Source organism: Hippocampus guttulatus, chromosome 2 (genome assembly GCF_054856545.1).
Source record: "Hippocampus guttulatus isolate MCC_2025c chromosome 2, RoL_Hgut_1.0, whole genome shotgun sequence".
Classification (NCBI taxonomy): Eukaryota; Metazoa; Chordata; class Actinopteri; order Syngnathiformes; family Syngnathidae; genus Hippocampus; species Hippocampus guttulatus.
Window position 1 is genome coordinate 23339576 of NC_141262.1, and position 22113 is coordinate 23361688.

General features: G+C 41.1%; 1 protein-coding gene across 3 annotated transcripts; it reads right to left on the bottom strand.

The window, feature by feature from the left end:
• Positions 1 to 127: 127 nt before the first annotated feature.
• On the bottom strand, positions 128 to 22111 carry afap1 (actin filament associated protein 1). 3 transcript variants are annotated; one of them, XM_086104682.1, is made up of 18 exons: positions 22064 to 22111; positions 16184 to 16312; positions 15812 to 15894; positions 12209 to 12317; positions 11915 to 12126; positions 11552 to 11731; positions 8992 to 9072; positions 8739 to 8811; positions 8485 to 8640; positions 7221 to 7432; positions 6962 to 7107; positions 6752 to 6866; positions 5713 to 5877; positions 4764 to 4893; positions 4025 to 4189; positions 3504 to 3694; positions 2747 to 2914; positions 128 to 2650 (listed from the first exon to the last, which is right to left on the bottom strand). In XM_086104682.1, exons 2-18 carry the CDS (start codon positions 16308 to 16310, stop codon positions 2624 to 2626), a joined length of 2340 nt encoding a protein of 779 aa, XP_085960808.1. In that variant the 5' UTR covers positions 16311 to 16312; positions 22064 to 22111; the 3' UTR covers positions 128 to 2623. The 3 variants fall into 3 exon arrangements, with proteins under 3 accessions (XP_085960808.1, XP_085960807.1, XP_085960810.1); XM_086104681.1 differs by lacking the exon at positions 22064 to 22111 and adding an exon at positions 20656 to 20836; XM_086104684.1 differs by lacking the exons at positions 5713 to 5877; positions 22064 to 22111 and adding an exon at positions 20656 to 20835.
• Between the last annotated feature and the right edge of the window lie 2 nt (positions 22112 to 22113).

Consider the following 22113-nt stretch of genomic DNA (forward strand, 5'->3'; position numbering starts at 1 on the left):
TTTTGAAGCTTTAATTGCACAGCACTTTCAGTTGCATTTATATGTATGAAAAGTGCTCCATAAACAAAGTTTGATTGATTGATTGATAAATGTTGTGTTTTGTACATGAATTTACAATAGCAACAAGGCAATTTAAGAAGATATTTATTGATATAATTCAGTAAACACAGGTCTGTCAAACTATGTACAAAGAATGTTACCGTCATCAAGGTGATGACTGTCCAATATAAAATAAAGTACAACATTTATAAGGTGCAAAAAAAACAAACACACAAATAAACAAATAGGACAAACTTACTTCTCCCCAAACCTATCTGATCAGCTAAGCTATGCTACATATGGGAGGTTCACATTTACTGGCAGAAAAAAGCCACATCATGCTAACAGCGTTAAACTTTTCAAACTAACTAAATATTATCTTTTTTTTTTACAAGACAACCAAGGACCATTAGGGCCACACTGAAAAGATAAATGAGATTTTTTTCCTTGTAATATTGCGTTATTTCAGGTGAGATTCTGCCAAAATGACAACTTTATCTCCAAACTTTTATTTGTAATCAATTTCCTTTTTTTTTTACATTGGATTTTTGCTCATTCTGGGTATCGATTCAGATTTCCATTCAATTTGATTCACAAGGGCCCTATTCGATTTACGATTCTCTTTGCCTTTTGATTCACTTGAGGATTTCACGCAGTACCCAATCAAACTTTCATATGGAAGAATTTCTCAGAATAAGCAATGCTTCAAATTGTAGAAACTTCTAACCTGCTGCATTAGTATGAATAAGAATTGAACCCAATGCAGGTACATTAATGATGTATGTTTTATTGAAAATGAACTGATCAAAACAATCAATAATTTAAATCAATTTCAACCAGAGGGCAGGCGGTGTCAATAAAGTGGTGGAAACACACTGTAAACTCTTGACATTCACATTCCTGTGATTGTCTCGCAGGGTTTTCAGTTGATTGCTGTCTATACATGTATTATTCTTAAAACAAAACAAAAAGGAAAAAAAAAACTTCCCGACATCTGCCTTCAAGCTTGTTGGCATTGATTTCAGATTTTCCACCGTGTGTTGGAGTGATACGCTACTCTCGCGAGGTGACGAGATCTCGCCTCAGGGGAGAAGACACTTGAAAATGTGGGGAAAAGATGCATTAAAGGATCAATTTAAGATTTTATGAATCAAAATCGGGCGGCCCGGTAGACCAGTGGTTAGCACGTCGGCTTCACAGTGCAGAGGTACCGGGTTCGATTCCAGCTTCGGCCTCCCTGTGTGGAGTTTGCATGTTCTCCCCGGGCCTGCGTGGGTTTTCTTCGGGTGCTCCGGTTTCCTCCCACATTCCAAAAACATGCATGGCAGGCTGATTGGATGCTCTAAATTGTCCCTAGGTGTGAGTGTGGGCGTGGATGGTTGTTCGTCTCTGTGTCCCCGGCGATTGGCTGGCAACTGATTCAGGGTGTCCCCCGCCTACTGCCCGGAGACGGCTGGGATAGGCTCCAGCACCCCCCGCGACCCTAGTGAGGATCAAGCGGTTCGGAAAATGGATGGATGGATGGTGAATCAAAATCGAGCTATGAAAATGAAACTCGATTCAATTCATTCACGTTTTAAACCTAGCCTTATTTATGGTTAAATGAAGACTTGTTTCCGGTAAAACTGTATGTTGAAATTTGGACGTTTTCGGGTAAAATGACATCTTTATCTTCAAATTTTGTCTTTTACTTTGTAAATAAACTTTTTTTTTTCCATTTGTAAAATTAGGTCTTCATTCTCATAAAATGAAAACTTCATTCTCGTAAAATTGCAACAATCTTTGAAGTTTGTGTTTTTCTTTGTGAATTGAGATTTTTTTTTCCTTTCGGAAATTGTAAACTTGTTTTTCAATTTGCAATTTTTTATCTTGTACTATTTTCCCCAAATTAAAACTTGATATGCGAATTTTTTCTTTTTCTCTGTAAATGAGTATTCGTTTCGTTGTGTTAATGTAAAAACAAGACTATTTTTCCTCATAAAATGCCAACTATGGCGATGTGAAATTAAAAAGTATTATCATCGCGTCAGTAAAATAAAAACGGAATGGACAAGGAACTGGGATTGGTCAAGTATTTATGGAACTTTTTTTTCTTTTCAGACCGCTTGTAATTGGGAGCGATTAGGAGCGATAAGTGTTCCAAATAAAGCACCAGTAGGAACAGGTTAAGGAAGGTTTCCTAAAGTTGGGGTCTGGACCCAAAATGTCTCACCTGCAAGGGTCTAACTAACTGTGGGAAACCTGCGGTGTAAAGAAATTCCTTTTCGACATACTGTATATACTTTAAATATATCAACATAAATAGAAGGAAGCTACAACCTCTTTTCTGGAAACATTTACAAATAAATATTGGATTTGGAATGTGGAGAGAAACATTTGAGCAAAAAAGCACAAAAAGGCGACAATACGCACAGAAACAGTATGTACATTAAACATGCAGGAGAAAAGTGTCTGAAAACCACAATTTCTTTGTTTTGTTTTTTTTGGGGGGGTGGAAAAAAAGTGTGTAAGGACCATCTCAAATAAATACCGTACATATGCAATTTCTCCTAAAGATGAGAACCTAAGAGCAAGTTCAAGGGCTCTATGTTCCACTCTTCTGCTCCCATTCCTGGAAAACAAACAGACAAACATATGATTTGCAACCATTGAACAGGCGCTACTTTATTATCGTCGCTATTCCTTTTGTCTTTGTGTTACCGCTGACCTTGGCCTTCCTCAGGACGTGTCCTCGGACTGGCGTGGCCTTGGGGAGGCCCTGCTGACGGCGGAGCAGGGAGGCGCTGTTCACAGGCAGGGAGCAGGTCTCTGTGTCGCTGGTGTCGCAGCTGGAAAAGGGCGAAGACTCCTGGACCCGTCGTAATGACGCTGGCGACTGCAGTGCAACATCACCAGGGAGAAACATCAGTTACTGGATGAACTTGGTAACTAGAATACCGTCCGTGCAAACGGATGTACACATAATATACTATTTCATCTATTGCAGCGCATGGTTGCCTCTTGCATTACAATAGTCAGAAAAAGCCACTGAGCTACATTTCTTGATGAGAACAAAAATGTAGATAAAAATATTGCAATGGTGCAAGAAAAATCCCAAAGTCACTAGATATACTGTACTTTTACCTGAAAACAGTTGTAATTCCACAAGAATTTTGTTTTTAATTTTAGAAGAACACACACAATTCAATATTATGATAAAAAGACAAAATTGAGAAATTAAACTGTCATTTACCATTCAGAGTTTTACAAGAAAAAGTCATAATTACAGGAGAAAGATAACCAGTAATTTTACAAGAAAATATAAATCATATTAAAATGAAAAGGACAAAGTCAAAATGAAGTTACAATTTTGTGTGAATAGATGTGTACATTTGGGAGGAAAAATGCTAGAAAAATGGTACCTAACTAAAGAACAAAATTAAAGCAAACATATCAATTAGAAATTCTTGTGTAGGCATCGTGACCTGGACCACTGCCGGAGTTGTTTTGGGTTCGATGGTGAGGCCCAGGGTGACCCCTCCGCTCAGGGCCTTCTTCAGGCTGCCTTTGACCTCGGTCAGTTCCAGTTCCAGGTTCACTCGCTCCTCCTCCTTCTGCCTGCACTCGTCCTCCACCTTCTTCAGACGTTCTGACAGGGAGGCCTGCGATCGCTTGCCTGTGGAGGAATCAGTTGAACGTTATTGTCCAACGAATTGGAAAACAATGAGAAGTACACATTGTGAACAACGAGATCATTTTACCTTCAAATTCGCTAGCTTAATGCTCATGCTTAATGGAAACACCACCAACGGGCAAACGAATTGCATCTGAGGCGGTGATATAATGCTTGAAGCAACGGGAATTTGAACACAAATGGAGTTCATATTTCTGATGGCTATAAACGTGCTGACAGAGCGGTACGGGGACAGATGAGCCGCCATATAGTGAGGCAAGACTGAAGTCGTTTTTGGCACGTAGGCAGGCAGGCCTCTATCCTCCGTCTCACCTGAGGCTGCCTCAATTGCGCTGCGCAGGTCCTTGCGTTCCTTCTTCAGAGCGGTCAGATGGTTCCTGATGTCGAGTTTCTTCTTGCTCAGCTCGTCGTCTTTGGCCTGCAGCCGCTTGGCATCCGCCTCCACGCGGTTTTTCCCATATTTACATTGCTCTGCATCTGGAACACAAATTAGATTGAAACTGGTGCCAGGGATGCAATTTGGATGAGATCCAGATTAAATTTGACATGGTAGATTTGAACCCTACATTGATGTAGCAAATTCGGTTCTGTTTGAATAAGATTTAAAAGGGATGCAATTGTGTAAATATTTTTTTTTACAATTTCCCACGGTAAATTTCAATTGTAGCCAGTCTGGATCCAGATTAAATTTGACACGGCATAGTCAGGTCAAATTGGTTATTTGACATTTAGAGTTTGGCCTCTTTTACTGCCGCTTCTACTCCTCCCTTCAAATCAAATAATCATTGACAGAAACAGCATTTCATCTCTTTCATCTTCATAGACATCCATCAATCAATTTGCTAATCCGCTTATCATCACAAGAGTCCCGGCGTGCTGCAGCTCATCCCAGCTGTCTTCGGGCAGTAGGCAAGGTACACCCTGAACTGGTTGCCAGCCAATCGCAGTCTTCATAGACACATATTTGTTATTGTTAACTTACACGCACCTCGGATTGAGACGGAATGATTATTCGAGTGCAACCAAGTATCATACATTTCGTGGTACTTACTGGAGTTATTGCGTTTCAGTGACATTGTCCCGTTCATACCAGCGACTCCGTTTTTCTTTTGCTGACTTCTTGGATCTGCCTTCTGTTTGAATGCAAACCCATTGCTAGTGGTTCCCTTCTTTCCCTTCAACTAGTTGGAACAGAACACAGTAGAGGTGCAATGATTAACTGACAACTCACCGTTTGTCAAATTAATCAATAATACGTTTTAATTATTGAATAATCGTTTGGAGACCTTTTTAAACTTTAAATTGTCCAAATCCCAAAAATGTCAGCCTCTCAACAGTAAATATTCTCAGATTTCTGCAGTCCTCCATGAAAGCGGACGGATGATTATCTTTGTTGGGGGTTTTCCTTCAAAATAAGACATTTGCAACCTTTTGCAAAGATATGCTTTGACTTTCGAGAACAAGTCAACATTTTTGACAATTTTCCATCTTACAAACCCTGAAGTAAATCACATTTTTAAAAAACGGATTTGATTAATCAACAACAAAACAAACTGTTTCATTTGATTATTCAAATAATCATAAATTCCAGCCACAGATCCCAGAATTATTATTGGTAATAATAATTCCCCAGCAGGGATGACATCGGGAAGGCAATTTTCCAGCTTTCGGCACTATTATTGGAGCTGCAACTTGGTGGCGATGCGTATAATACTTGCAACACAAAAAATACAGGACAAGTTAGACATGCACATTCCTGAATTTGTGTTAGATCCTGTAAAAAGCTGGCTTTCATGACCAGTGATGCCTCGTGAAAGCGTACACATTTACTGCTATCTCATGTAAAAGTCACAGGCCGATATCTTCTGGCCTGTCTTCTTCTTTGCAAATTTTCTGATTGAAAAAAGGTTCAAGTGAAAGGAGAAGCTTGTTAATAAGATAAAGCATTTTTTTAAAAATTGGAATGTTAATAGCCAAAAGTGTCACACAATGTTAGTCACCTGAGTAGCAACTTTGGTTTTAGTATCAGCAGTGAGGAATTTAGAAGAGACTTTCGAAACAGGCGTCTTATAGTGATTTGTTGAGACGGTCAGCGTGGCGGAGGGCACGTTTTCGTAGGAGTTTTCATCGTGCGCTTCCTTTCCACATGTGCTGGGACTGGAGTGCTGCACATTAACGCCAAGAGTGGAAGCAAAGAGAAGATGCAAGGGAATAGAAGGGTGTTAGAAGAAGAAATGTTAGTAGATTATGAGCATTTTTGGACAGGGGGCCTCACACCGAATGCCCATCAGTGCCAGTCATCAAATTTAGTTGCCAAGCTCAGACCCCACACAGTGACAAAAAGGCACATTTTTAGGGATTAAGTGTTGTCCATGTGTCCTGTCTACAAGCTTCAAATTTGAAAGTCAAAATAGCCACTCGCCAAACCCTATAGAGCAAGTTTGTCATCTTAAAAAAATGGCTTATTTCCTGTATCTTTTCGGAAATGGCTTCTGAGGGCTTTTTTTGTGGCACTGCTCAAGATTGACATGTCGACCAAATTTCATGTTGCCAAGTGAAACTAGCTTTGGGAGGCACACTTTTTATTTATGGATTTTTTTTAACCAAATCTGGTTGGGCGCACGACCACTTCCAACCAAAATGGTGGACTTTCTTTGTGTTTATAAGCATAGCTGCTTGAAATGTTTTTGTGGGTCACCTCATGACTGACATGCCTACCAAATTTCATGTTGCTTCGATTCAAGGCTGAATTTTCAAATTTGAGTGAATGGTGAAAATGGCTGTGTTTAACCAAAATGGTCAACTTCCAGAGCCTTTTCAAGCATGGCTTCTTGAGACTTTTTTGTGAGTCTGCTCATGATTGACATTCTTACCAAATTTCATGTTGTGAAGTGAAGACCAAGTGGTCTATTCAGACGGGTTTTTGGAGACTTTATTTTGTGAGTTGAAATGACCACTTCTCTTCTCTCTTCCATCACCCCAAATGGAATGAATTATTTCCATTATTTCCTATGGGAAAGGGTGAAACGTGAGCCTTACCATTCCATTGATGGGTACGTCATGGTAGTGCAGAGCCATCCCGCTGGGGCAGGCATAGCTGCCGACGGGATTGTCCAAGTATGGGTTAGGGGAGACTGCACGCTTACTGGTAAAACTGGAAGAAACATTAATAAGTAGTTTGAACAATTCTGACCGTAGGCAATTGGCTAGTTTGATTTCTGATGCGGCCACCCGTTGCACATCTCTCACCAGAGGGATTGTTTGGCCAGCTGGATCACATTGGCGGTGGTCTCCACGTCAATGTAGTCATAATGCAAGGTGGCCGGGTCTGCGGTGGAGCCCGTCTCGGCCAGTAAGACCCCCAGCCAGCGACCCATGGCTTCAGAGGAAGATGCCTGGACAGAAATGAGACTGATGAAACAAAGTCCTTTCTTTCTTTTTTCTAAACATTTATGTCCATATGTTATTGGAAGAAAAATCCCTTGATGCAGATGACAGCTTCAAGTACCTCCAGTACAGCCACCTCCTGACCATTGCGGAGCAAGCGGAAGGCAAAAGGGTGCTTGTGGTCCAGGCCGGGGCTGACTTCGCAACCTCGGAGGGGCAGCGAAGCGATGTGGCTCTTCAGGTCATCCTGGTCCTTGTGTAGCAGCAGCTGGTTGTCTTTGAGACGGCACCAGCGCTCCCGCCAGCGGTTGTTGGACAGCACATTCAGGTAGCCTTTCAATGGGAAACCAGAAGTTAGGAACTTATTGCAATGGGCTGTTTTGCACAATTTGAGTAAAACCATCAATTTGTTGTGAAATAACGGTTTGGGAATTTGAAAGCTGAAGAGGCTACACTAAGTTGCAATGCTGTGGAAATTCATGACATTTGTTTAAATGGGGCGGCTCGGTGGTCTAGTGGTGGATGGCTCGGTGGACCAGTCGATCTCACAGTGCAGCGGTCACGGGTTTGATCCCGGCTCCGGCCTTCTTCTGTGGAATTTGCATGTTCTCCCTGGGCCTGCGTGGGTTTTCTCCGGATACTCCGGCTTCCTCCCACATTCCAAAAATATGCGTGGCAGGCTGATTGAACACTTAAAATTGTCCCTAGGTGTGAGTGTGAGCACGGATTGTTGTTAGTCTCTGTGTGCCGTGCAATTGGCTGGCAACCGGTTTAGGGTGTCCCTTGCCTACTGCCCGGAGACAGCTGGGATGGGCTCCAGCACACCCCGCGACCCTTGTGAGGATTAAGCGGTTCAGAAAATGGATGGATGAATCTGTCAAGAAATGTGTCAGGAGGAGGCAAATACAGTATGTCAAAAATACTAAAATGCCAACTGGTGTTGAAGTCACACCCAGCAGAAGACCCACAATGAATTAATCACCAACTGTTTCATTCCTTACATTCAATTTAATTATCTTGTACTGATTTTGTAAAGCACAATATTACAGAATAGACCTACTTTTCTCTTTACTAAAAAAAAAACACTTGACACATTTCTTTTTTCAAATTAAACTAGTATGAGGCCACCACTGTTTGTTTTTGTAAAAATTAGGAATGTCTGGGAATGTGATGCACCGTTCCATTTATGTCTCAAATATGTAAAAAAAAAAAAAAAGTGTTGTCATTGTCATTCATGTTTTCAAATTTAGGGAGTAAAATTAAAAAAGTCATCCAATATATAAATCCCGAAGTAAAGTATAGATACCTGGAACATCTACGTGAGTTCAGTAACAAAGTATTTATACTTTGTTATTTTTCACCACTGCAAGTAGTGCAGAACTTACCGCATGTGGGTACATCTTCCTCTGCTGACGAAGTCTGCTCATCCATGGACGGCTTCTTCTTGCCCAGCCCGATGATCTTGGTGATCTTCTTCCCAGCGCCTTTCCCAACAGTCCCGGTCTTGCCCTGCTCTGACTTGGAATTTTTCTTTCCTTTTCCTGGAATGCCACCATAGAAGGATGCCATAGATGGATTCACACGGATTGCATTTAAAAAATAAATAAAATAAAAAACCCTCCATAGTGCTACTACGTACCATGGTCCTTGTCGACATGTCCGTTCTCGTGCGTTGCTTCACCGTCTGAACTTGGCCTGTCACATGAGGATTTCTAAAATAGTGGACCAAAATTTTTTTAATTAAAAACTAAAGACCTGTAAAAGAATGCGGGAAATGTCGAAACATAGTGGGACGCCAAAGAATCGATTCTTGAGTCCAGTTTGACTTCCAACATGGTAATCTGCTGATTGTAAAATTATTATTGATATAATTATTATTTTAATGGTTTTACCTTTTCCAGTTCAGGTTTGTGGACTGGGGATCCAGAGCGATCCAATTCAAATGTCCCATTACCGCACACCTCTCTCATGACCTAGAAACATGTAATACAGTAACACAGCATTAGCCACAAGAGACTGTCATCATCATTAAAAGAAGTGGAAAATCGACACACATTCTGCGGATTGCAGATGAGTTTATATGGTGCTGAGCCTCGCTTGGCAAGCGGAAAATTAGGCCATAAAACATGGCTGGATTAGGAATCCTGAAATATTTCCACACAGTTAAGATGCTCATTCATTAAGATTACATAAGTATACAGGGCAGAGTCCACGAAGGTCTGCTTGCAAATGTATTCTAGCTTTTGAAGGAAAATTGAGAGTTCACAGAAGATTTTCCATATTTATAACCACGAGTCAATCTAGAACTTTTCCAGATATACAGTATGTACTTTACTTGAGTATCTATTTTTCGAATGACTTGTTACTTCAACTGACTACTTTTGAAAAACAGATCCGTACAATCTATTCCCTACTTTTTCAAAATATGAGAACACAATTTTTTTTCAACCAACACGTGAAAAAAAGATAAAAGCTAGAAATGTACAAAAAAGCTCTTTTTTAAAAATGTATTCAATTAATTCAGGGTTAATCCATCCATCCATCCATTTTCCGAACCGCTTGATCCTCACTAGGGTCGCGGGGGGTGCTGGAGCCTATCCCAGCTGTCTTCGGGCAGTAGGCGGGGGACACCCTGAATCGGTTGCCAGCCAATCGCAGGGCACACAGAGACAAACAACCATCCACGCTCACATTCACACCTAGGGACAATTTTAGAGAGTTCAATCAGCCTGCCATGCATGTTGTTGGAATGTGGGAGGAAACCGGAGTACCCAGAGAAAAGCCACACGGGCCCGGGGAGAACATGCAAACTCCACACAGGGAGGCCGGAGCTGGAATTGAACCCGGTACCTCTGCACTGTGAAGTCGACGTGCTAACCACTGGTCTACCGGGCCGCCTAATTCAGGGTTAAGCAAATGCAAATTAATGCACACCATCTTATGACATATTTCCGTTGAAAAAATACAGAGGCTTGCAAGCTTCCGGTTTCCGTTTACTGTATTCCAAGTTACCGGGATGCCTTCTGGAAGGAAAATAATCTCATTCTTTAAAATTGTTTTATGGTGGGTTTTTGCAGGTTGGAGCCGTTTTTGCTTTTCAAGGTGGAAATGACCTCCGAATTTGTGACCCCAGTGAATGACCAAAACGTTCCTAAAATGGCTGCTAGAAGACAAAATGGCAGACTTGCCGCGTCTTTTCAGGCATGGCTTCTTGAGACTTTTTTTTTCTCGGTGTCTTTGTGTTGCATGCCTACCAAATTTTACGCTGCTAAGTGAAACCGCTGCTACACACATTAAGTGGCCCAGAGTTTCACAATGGCTCAGGAATCTTGGTGCAATCGTGCCAAGTAAGGGTTAATGAGATTTGCAGTGCTGCATGGGGCGCCAGCGTTCATTACAGTGACCCTCGTGCACTGCGGACCTGGATCTGCCACTGAGGCTGGTCGATGCACGTCCACCCTCATCTTCCTGTGGCGCGGGCCAGAGCCCGCTCAGCTCGCTGCTCTTGGCTTCGAGAGAGCATACGGCAATTATGTTTGCAGGGGGAAATGACAGGCTGCGGCTCCATGGATTTGGCAGACAGCGAGTGCAGCAGACACATGTCCACTGGAACCTCTGAAGTCGAGACTCGTAAAGTTGGTCACATGTGGGCTCCACAAAAAATACTTTGCGATCAATTACTATGCTGCTTTTTTTTTTTTTTAAGCACACCTGCATATGGAAACTGATGCAGCAGAAAAAAATCAGAGCAACACACATCAATGACTTGTTCCTATCTTAGAGGTGGGCCAAATAAAAGCTCTAATATGACTGTGATGCATCATCAGTCTTTTCTTTTTAGATCAAAAGGGATATTGTGACAGAAATATAGTCAGATTTCTTTCCAGAAAAAACCTGCAGTTTTTGGGAGAATATAAGCCTACGTCTAGAGACGAAAGGCATATTTTGTATAACAAAATGGACAACAATATGAGAACAACTCTTCTTTTTCCTTATTTTTCTAAATCAGAGATGCAGGTTAACTTTTCTGGAGGAATGTGATTTTACTAGGCACCTCAGGTATCATTTCTTTGTGCCACATCAGGTGAAAATGTGCGTTGGTATCACAATATTGTGCTGTATGTTACATGTTACATATACAGTACATTTGACAATAAAGTTTTATCCAATCCAATCCAATAAAATTCCTCGAATCCCAGCAGCTGATATCCCGCAATGAATAAAGAGTCACAACTCAGAAAAAAGTCCTAATGGCTTAATATGATGAGGATGAAATAATTCACTTTTTAAAATGTTTCTTCATGCCCCTTAAACTTAGACTTCAATTTTTGTTGTTGATGTTGTAAAATTAAACTTTTTCCCCCCAAAGATTATGACATTTTTTTTTTTAAATCCTGGGGAAAAAAATGGATATACCGGTAATTGTTCCTTCTCATAGTTGCACATTGTTACCTTAAGCCACTCCTCGGCCTGCTCCTTGCTTTGCACGGCAAGCACCAGGGCATCCGCCCCCTGATGGACAATCTTTAGTTCATGCCGTTTCTTCTTGCCGTCTTTAGGGATGTGGGTAATGCTGCAACCTGACAGGGTCAGCTCCATTTGGGGTGTGTGGTCTTTGGATGATTTGTAACACTGCGGGGCAAAAACAACACAGCACTGATGATGCACTTGCGGAAAAAGAAAATTTTACTTTAAAGGACATTAAATCTGTCCCTGTCTCCACATAACAATCAGTTGATCAATTTTGTCACCTTGCTGCAGGGGTTTTACTTTAATTTTATAATGAAGCAATGATTTTAGAGAAGCAGTCCTCACCAGAAGTTTGTTATCTTTAATGACGCAGAGAAGCTTGGACCACTGGCCAAAGCGTTTCTTACGTAGCAGGAAAGCACAAATCCGGGCATCCTTCACCAAATCCATTGAGGCCTCTTCGGAGGGCCACTGGTGGCGCGTCTTCCGACCTTTGTCATCCTCTTCTTCCTCGTCGTATGACTCGTACGAGCTGCTCATAGCGTCCGAATCGTAGTCTGCGAGCGGAAATCGTCAGATGGAAATAAAAAAATAAAAAGGTGGATCGACGCGTTTGATGTGAAAGTGCACAGCACTCACTCGATGTGATGTATTCCGGAGCTTTGCCGGGGGTTAAAGGCACTGCTTCCTCGTAGTAACCTTCTGGTAGAGAGGAGCTGGGTAGAGGAGGAGGCCCATCATCTGGAGCCTATGAGGAGGACAGAACATGGGAAAAATGAGGACCAACATTCCCAACTTGACATAAACTGGACAAAGAACATTGGAATGACATCTGTTGAGAACCTAATCTGAAATCTGCGCTGAATGATATGATGCAAGTTAATTTAAAAAAAAAAAGAGAGAGAGAGAGATGGGATGCAGTATAGTTGAAGGAATGTTTGCGAGGGGGGAAAAGACAATAATTACATGGTACCGCACGACAGATGAAAACAAGGAAAAGGCCAAGGACAACTTTGGGTTTGAGAGATGTATAATTACGCCTCGCAACAATGAATGGAATTGAGTTAAGAGTTGTAAAACAGAAAGTCAAAGTTGAAAAATGAACAGAAAATGCCGGCACGGTTAAGATGATGAAGTTCATGTCTTTTAGTGGTAAGGCGTTCCATTCGACTGGAGGGCCGGATAATATTAAATAGCAGGGATGGATGACTAATGGAAATTAAAATGGTGACCTCGATTTTGGCTTTTCTCCATCTTTAAAATGTTCGAATCAAAGAAAAACCATGTGCAGAACGGCGCAGTGCATTTACAAGTTCCTGACGTGTAAGTACCCTGAATGCACCATGTCGCTTGCTTATGGGATTCTGCTGTCCCGAAGTGGCGGCCCGGTAGTCCAGTGGTTAGCACGTCGACTTCACAGTGCAGAGGTACCGGGTTCAATTCCAGCTCCGGCCTCCCTGTGTGGAGTTTGCATGTTCTCCCCGGGCCTGCGTGGGTTTTCTCCGGGTACTCCGGTTTCCTCCCACATTCCAAAAAACATGCATGGCAGGCTGATTGAACGCTCTAAATTGTCCCCAGGTGTGAATGTGAGCGTGGATGGTTGTTCGTCTCTGTGTGCCCTGCGATTGGCTGGCAACCGATTCAGGGTGTCCCCCGCCTACTGCCCGAAGACAGCTGGGATAGGCTCCAGCACCCCCCACGACCCTAGTGAGGATCAAGCGGTTTGGAAAATGGATGGATGGATGTCCCGAAGTGTCTTTTACACTGTTTCAAGACACCCCAGATGGAGTGTACAGCAGGACAAAACATACAACAAAAAGACTGGTGGACTGGTTAGCACGTCCACATCACAGTGCAGAGCATGTGGTTTTGAATCCGGCCTCGGCCTTACTGTGTGGAGTTTGCATATTCTTCCCGTGGCTGTGTGGGTTTCTGTGGGTACTCCGGTTAGGAGAATGAAAATGCAAGGAGTTTGAATTTCACATGACATTTACAGGGTCATTTTGTACTTGACAAAAATAATTAGGGAGAAAAAAAGTGTTCAACATGCAGTGATGAAAGGGCGTGAGGATACGATGGTAGTTTTGAGTACCGTACTTTCCACACTAAAAGGCGCACCCTCAATGAATGGCCTATTTTGTATTTTTTTTCAGACATTGGGCGCACCGCATTATAAGACGTAATCTACAATGCATCCACTAGATGGAGGTACGCTCAAGGAAACAGCAACAGAACAATCAGATGTCAGTAAAACCGATTTTAGTAAAGCAGCGACACAGTTCACTCAACCAACAGCATGTTATACCGGTAACATTGACTAGTTAACGTTGAACTCACTTGCCGCTGCTCTATTTCCGTGTTCAACTGCGTAACCGATCGACTCAAGTTTGAGCTCTGCGTTGTCAGCGTGTCTCGAGCAAGGAGCCATTTTGGGGTCGAAATATTACTGTAATGACCATACACAAGGCGCATCGGATTTTAAGGCGCGCTGTGAGCTTTTAAAAGAATGGAAGGCTTTTAGGTGCGCCTTTTAGTGCGGAAAATACGGTAATTGAGCTTTGGTAGTTGAATACATACCAAATCTTGAAATGAATGAGTAATCGTTTTAATAATCGTGATTTCAATCTCCAACAAAATAATCAGGATGCTTATTTTTTTTCATAAGAGTCCAGCCCATTTAAATAGCATAAGATGCTTACAAATAACGCAAATTGTGCTCAAGTCCAGATCTCCTAACTGAGCCGGAGCCAGGGAAGTAGAAGTGTCGACATGTTGGTGACCTACATACGCCGAGCAAAACAAAAGCCGGCAAAAACAAAAAAATGATGTATGCTTTGGAATTTTAGTGTTCACGTGACGCAATGCCCTGTGTGTTGACTTGCCGAGCAGAGGGAGGATCCCACCCCGAGGGGGCTAGCGAGAAGAGAGGGGTGGGGGGGGGCAGCAACACTCGCCAACATCAACACATATGGAAATCATTTGCGCGCCCTCGAAAGGAGGGCCGCGCAAAACGTAGCGCGTGACGTAACTGTAAGGAGGGGTGAAGGACCGCCAAACATTTTCCTGGACAGATGGACGTTCTCAAAGAGGTGAAAAATCTCTGTGACTGACATGCGACCAAGCTGTCACCTGTGATCCTTGGTCGGCCCACAAATGATCCCTGGCTACGATCGTCTGAACTGTAATTGTAAACTGGCCAGCATGGCAATAATTGCCTGGTAAATGCAGCATTTAACAAGAGCTGACTTCCTCCGGAGAGGCTGCAATTCGTCCAAATGGCCAGTGCAGCCTGGAAAGCGCGTTGTCGGGAGCTCGGAAAAGCCGCAGGCTGGAAGTCTTTGCCGAAGCGCGCTGGTTTGGCCGTGCTGGCGTGGGTCACGGACAGACTGTGGTCGAGGCTGTCTCTTTCTCCCCCGTGCTGACCTGCTCTTAAACAGTTCACTTGTCTCACTCGCAGATAACGACATGTTATCCACACACCGAGAAAGTGACAACTTTATTCTAACTTTGGCCCGCATTTATTTTCCCACGCCTCGATCGGGAATGTGACGACATTTTTCTTGTAGTAGTGCAATTTCTTACTGCCAATCATGACAACGTAGAACTGCCTACTCACGTTATTTTCTCATAAAACAGCAATTGGGGTAATAATTTACACTTTACTTTTTTGTAAAATGACATCTATTTTTCTCATCCAAAACACAACTTTACTTCTGTCTCTGCCATGTGATTTTCTGACTTTTTAACACAATTATTTCTTTCTTTTTCCCTGAATTGAAAATAATTTCTTTTTGCAATTTTACTGAAGTTAAATCAAAGCTTTTTACTCCTAATGTTATAACTTCACTCTTGTAAAATCCCAACTGTCCGGTAACTTTAAAACTGCAAGTATTATCTACTATTGTATCAATGTCCCGTCGTATTTACGTCTTTCTTGTAATATTAAAACCTTTTTTTTATGCTTATAAAATTCAAACATTTGTTCAAATAACAACTCTCTCCTTGTCGTACAGCAATGTCTTACCTTTGGCATTTTATGATTTCTTCTCGTAATACTTAAATAAAAATAAAAACATTTAAAAAAATGTTACTTCCAAAATTACAGTCCCGACTATCTGGTAAGTTTCCGACCTTTTCCTATGGTAAAAGTGTCCCCCCGCAATGTCTTATGACTTGATCAGTAGCTCAAACCTTTTCCTTGTAATTGTGTTACAAAGACAAAAATTTGGGATCCAGTCTTACCAGCCAGGGGTGAGGGATTTCAGGCAGCGGCATCTGAGGCGGCGCGGGTAGTCCGCTGTGGATCTCTGCTTTACATAATGGATCTGTGGAAAGGTGACCAATTGTTCCAAAAACTTATTTCAAATAAAACAACTAACAATTCCCATCATCCACTTGAACGAATAGAACACTTGAACAAACAAGGCATCTCTGCTTGGTCAATAAAAAATAAAAACAACAGGGAGTAAAGGACAGTAAATAGTCAACCCATTTGAACTCTGTTGCTCATCAAAACAGCAGCACTTATTGAGGCACACAAACAGAAGCAAAACTACCAAACATCTCATTTTGGGGGTCATTCTCTCGAGCGTTTGTCGCAAAGCGGAGTGTTACCTTTTTCCGACAGGACTCTATTGAGGATGTTGGAGAGGTGTGTTTTCTTCTCACGGATTCCGGCACTTAGATATTCCCGGTCCAGTAGGTCAAGGAACAGCCGGAGCTCGTACACCAGCTCCTCCATTGCTGCACAACCAGCGAAACATTGTGTCAACTTTCCTGATGGGTGCTAAAATGTGTATCAACATTTAAAATTGCCATATGTTATAAATAGAACACAAGAGGGGCTTCAGAGAAAACTGCGCCTCCTGGCGGCAGAAAAGACAATCTCTTCCTGAGTCGAGTCACTTTGTTGAACTTGTCAGAACCAAATCTCTGACATGTAATAAATAATAATGTTGAAATATTGCAAGCTTTTTCTTGTTATGTTATTGTAGTAACTTCAACAATAGTTGAACAAAACTCGGTATCCATCAATTTGTTGTGTACCATGAGGAGCTGATGAAACATTGATATGGTTTCTCAGTCATAATGCACCCCCCCCCCCCCGCCCCCCGGGGAAAATGTAACTACAATTTGGCCCGGGGCAAAAATTTGACACGCTATTCCAAATATCACCACTTTTTTCTCAGAATTTAATGATCGGGTAACTTTTCTGCAAGTAATTTCACATATGTTCTTTTCAGTAAAGACCTAACAGTATGCAGTAATCCCTCGTTAATGTGGACCAAAACCACCCGCGATAAACGAAAATCTGCGAAGAAGTGACCCCTCCGTGTAGGTACATGTACATGTGTATGAGTATATAAAAATATTTATAAGGCCAAATTTAATGGTATACATGCTCGTAGAAGTAAATTTTGTCGTAATTAACATTACTTAATGCTGCATACTAATAGATTGAAACATGTATAAGTTAGGTTAGTAAATGAATAACAAAATACAGTAAACATATACATGTAGTACTGTATATGTTGCTCTATGTGACTCGCTGTTGTTTTGCTGACTTTCGCTGCTTATCTCGGACCGTTTGCAGACTTAAATTACATTTTTTATTTTTATTTTATGAATATGTTTGAAAAAATCCGCGATGCACTGAAGCCGCGATAAACGAACCGAGAAATAGCGAGGGATCACTGAATAGACTATTTATAACAGATTTTTTAAAAATAAAAATCCTTTTAGGTGTGGCTCTAATACACTTTCATTGTAAAATTCTGACTTTTCATCACAATATCACATTATTTTACAAATTTTTTTTCTTCAACTTACGACTCCAAAAACTATGGATGAGCGATACTGGCTTTATTTTAAGGTATAGGGTAGTGGTGAAGGGCACTGGTACCAGCCACCGATGTTTAAGGCAAAAAACAAACAAACAAAAAAATCTGACATCGAATAAGTCCTCCTCAACAGTAGTTGGCGCTATACTGAAGCAGTTTGACACATCTGCAAATCATCAACTGCGTCAGAAAGAAAGGTCTCACAATTCACAATTTTTTTTTCTCATTTTGTTAAATGATATTTTATGCATCAAAAGTACTAGAGGTCCTCAAGGAATGAATACCTGTAATGGAAGTAGTCTGGAAAAAAAAAAGTTTTGTTGTTAGCCATATTCTCTGAACTTTACAATGTCCATCTCCCCTGCCCCCACAATTGTGTCGTTTTGTTCTTTCAGTTTGTCCCAAATGCATTAATTGTCAAAGAACATGTACTGAAGACATTTTAAGTGATATTTCTTTTTAGTCAAAGCTATGGCTTCTCTCGTCTAACTTTTTTTTCCCATACTCTGAAGTACCACAATGCCATTCTTGTATGACATTTTTTTCTCCTAGTTATGAAAGCATTTTTCTCCTTGAACTTTATTCGGCAATACGCCCAACGGGAGAACGTTACGGACAAATCACAGGGACGGTCGACGCGGCAGCATTAGTTTCTGGCGAAAGACGAGCAGTCTCGGATCTGTAATTACAGCGTTGCGATGCTCACGTCATTCCGTTGAAAGCCCGCTCGAAACATCACAGGGCCAACTTGATTGCTATCAAACAGGTGGTTTAACCTACAAGCAGATGTTTTCCAACCCAAAAGTATACATCTGCGAAACCTCCGCGTGGAGCTGCAGGGATCAGGGCTAAGTCAGTTTGGAGAGAGTGAAGATGCGCCCTCTGGTATTTCTTTCCCAACGATAATTAGAGAGTGCTTGGTTGCTAACCACAGGCCTGCAAACTGCGAACAGCCTGGGATGAATGATATGAGTGTTACACAGTGAGCAACATTGTACGCAGTGGTGGGAATTAGACATTCTTCATGCAGATGAGTAGATTTTTCAGTTGTCTGCACTTGATTCTAATCCTACTAATCTCTGTCAATATTCGTAATTTGAAGGTATCATTACTCGAGGAGGCTGCCGATATCAGCCATTGATACTTAAGGCAAATAAAATCGGACATTGAGGAAGTCCTCTTCAAGAGTAGTTGGCGCTATACTGTGGCAGTTTGACAAATTGGCGTATCACATGGGTGTCAAACTCATTTTTGTCACAGGCCACTTTGGAGTTACGTCTTCCCAGGGAGGGCCATTATGACAATGAAACCACATTTAATCCAAAACCAAAGTTTAATCATCTCATCATATTATTATTTGTACACAACAAATTGATGGAGCACCAGTTTTCAAATCAGTCAACTTTATTAGTTGGTTCAATTATTGTTCAGGTGAGTGCAAGCAGGATGACCAAATTATTGCGAAATCTCAACGTTACTTATTACACACTACAATTTTTCATTTTGATACAGATTTTAGCAAAGATCATGAAAGTTGACACACATGATTTGCTTCCGCGGGCCACATAAAATGATGTGGCGTGCCAGATCTGGCCCCTGGGCCTTGAGTTTGACACCTGTGGTCATCATCTGCTTGACAAAGAAAGGTCTTCTCTCGTCTAACCCATTTGAACTCTGTTGCTCATCAAAACAGCAGCACTTATTGAGGCACACAAACAGAAGCAAAACTACCAAACATCTCATTTTGGGGGTCATTCTCTCGAGCGTTTGTCGCAAAGCGGAGTGTTACCTTTTTCCGACAGGACTCTATTGAGGATGTTGGAGAGGTGTGTTTTCTTCTCACGGATTCCGGCACTTAGATATCAACACCGTTTGATTTGAAAAACAGATTGTTTTCAATGGATGAAAAAATGATAGTTATGTTAAGTTCTACTTTATTTTTGTAAAAATCACAACTTCATGCTAACTTTTGGGGGCGGGGGTTGTAACACCGGTGACATTCAGACTGAAGCACATTAACTCAGTTTGAGCTGTTTCCTCTGGCTGAAAAAAAGCTATATTGACATACCTGTCAACTCATAAGGTTTAGCAATAGTTCATACGGATTTTGTGGTGAATCTTACGTATATGGCCGTATCGCACAAATCAAACGGATTCTGAAAATTTCCGGGGTTTTTTTTGATTTGGAGTTGGTGAAAAAAGTAACGCAGGAATACAACTCTGAACACAGTAATGCCACTAAGTAGAATGATGATTAGACATTAACCAGACATTGTATTATGGAGATCTACAATAAATATAATTTTTCGTGGGTTTTTTTCTGCCGTTATTTTGACATATAAAATGCTTTGGTATGTTATAAGGATTTTTTTGGTAGGCGCTCCGAAAAGTTGACAGGTATGTATTGATGAGAAAAAAACGTATTCAAATAAGTCTTTACTTTATCCTTGGAAAATTACATTAAAAATACATTTTACTTCATTGTGAGTAATAATCGAATTTCAATTGTGCCTTACATGTGACACGGCTCCAAAAAAGTTGAGTTTATGAGAAAATATCTTCATAAAGACATTTCATTTCCACAGAAAATATGTTTTGTGATTTGTCTTCTTTGTTTCTCTTGTGAGACAGTGTGACTCTGGAATTGAGTTTTGTGTTTCCTACTGGTTGAAACGATTACAAAAAAGTTGTCTTTATTAGAAAACGTGTACGTACTCCGAAAAAGACTCTACTTAGGAAGTTTTGATTGTGAAAAACTGTTTGAAAAGCTTGTCGAACAGCTTGACCGTGGAATCGAGTTTGCATTGTTCGCGATGGGTGAAACAGACCGACAAAATTGTTAGCGGCGTGGATAGTGACATATTTACAGGCACTCTGTTGCCCCCCCCCCCCCCAATTAGACTGGAAGTAGCCTGGAGGTGTGAAAGTAGATGTTAAAAAAAAGGTAAGTGAATCGAGGTGGGTGAGTGCATTACGTGGTGGGGAGGTTCTTATGACCTATATAAATCATACTCTTCTGAACACAAACACTGTTCGTAATTAGTACAAGTACATCCATCTAGCAACAACGGACCCATTTAGGCGACAGATAACTCGAAACACGAAGCAAAAGTGGTGAGTATAGAAATGTAGATTGAAGTCGTTGTGTACATCAAGACGGGAAAATGTCGCCGTCACGTCCCAAAAAAAAAAAAAAAAAAAAAAATCAAAGTTGAGTCCACTCACGAACTCAGTCAGAAAACTCACCCCCACTGGAAGTAAAAAGCACAGGCTCGCTCCTCATCATGTAATCCGCCAAACGACGGTCCATACACGGTTAGAAATCCACGCTGTTACTTTTCGCCGTGGTTGCAGGCGTTTTTTCCCCGATTTTTCCTCCTCCTCCTCCTCACTTTCCCCCACAGTGGTCTTTCCTCACCACCCTCGACACGACGCCTTCACGGACCCTCGGAGTTAACAAATTTGTTCGGTGTTTTTTTTTTATCCTAACGACCGCGTGTACCCCTTAAATGCCATAGAAATTAAAGCCTTGCCAATTCATTAAAAAAAAAGTCGTAATCTTGCAAAATAAAGTGCAACGGTATGAGAATAAAGTTTTCTGCAACACATCCATCATAATAAGACAAAAATCTTGATTAAAAAATGCCAAAAATCGATGCAGATGCAAATACAATCATAAAATTACGAGACTAAAGCCGCCATAATACATGACAAAAAGTTGCATCTTGGAAGGAAAAACTCCTACATTTGTAATGTTGTAATGTCACAAAAATAAATTATTAATATTGCAAAATAAAAGTGATAAGATCACGAGAATCAATCTTAAATATTAAGAGAAAAAGAAAAGGGAAGGAAAAAAGTCTCATGGAGAAAATAAAACATACTAATATGGGAAAAATTTGTAAACTCGTGAGAAAAAATTGGTGTCACAAGAATAATTTTTTTGTGTTGCAAGATAAAAGTCAAAATGTCACCAGAATAAAGTACAGTATTACGAGAAAAATAAAAGGTGAGGGGAGGGAACCCATATTAATACGAGAAAAAAGTCATTATCTATCTTGAAAAAAATCGTAAGGTCGTGAGTACAAAGACAGAAACGGCTCAGAAAAGTATTTCTAACATTACATGAACAAATGCTTAAATATTACGCGAAAATCGGAAGATTTTGGTTAAAAATACTTCATACTCCTTGCAGATTTTACACCCCCCCCCCAAAAAAAATGCAAATCAAGTAAGATTAAGTCAAAAAAGACAATTAAGAGACCTTTGGTTGCTCCTAGAGACCCATACATACTGAAATGTAACTTGCTCATGTGCATATACAGAATCGAAAGATAAAAAAGCAGTAGAAATGTGATTTTTGTACAATAGGACAAGGAACATGTATGAGAAAAGCCCATTTTGGCCAAGACGTCGTGCGTCCGTTTGACGATCAATAAAACCAGCTTCCATTTGTCTCACTGACAGAACAATACAATACTACGCCCCCCACATCAAACCAGGCAGCCAGGAAGACCCACTTCCCTCTCCAGCCACATACTCTCTCGAGTAAAAATTCACCCAAACAAATATGACAATACACACAAAAACTTAAAGAGGAAGCAAAAAAACAAAAAACAAAAAACAGGATGAAATTAGAACAAGCGACGCTCACCTTGCTCCTTTCTGAGGTTGCTTATTGTTTGCAGACCGGTGACAATCAGA

Excerpts from the sequence above, each read along its gene's own strand:
- afap1 (XM_086104681.1), bottom strand. The coding sequence starts at position 20,719 with ATGGACCGTCGTTTGGCGGATTACATGATGAGGAGCGAGCCTGTGCTT. Across the intron at positions 7,108-7,220 it reads AGGAGGTGGCTGTACTGGAG|GCATCTTCCTCTGAAGCCAT; the intron begins GTACTTGAAGCT and ends ATTTCTGTCCAG. Across the intron at positions 5,878-6,751 it reads ACGTACCCATCAATGGAATG|CACTCCAGTCCCAGCACATG; the intron begins GTAAGGCTCACG and ends GTTAATGTGCAG.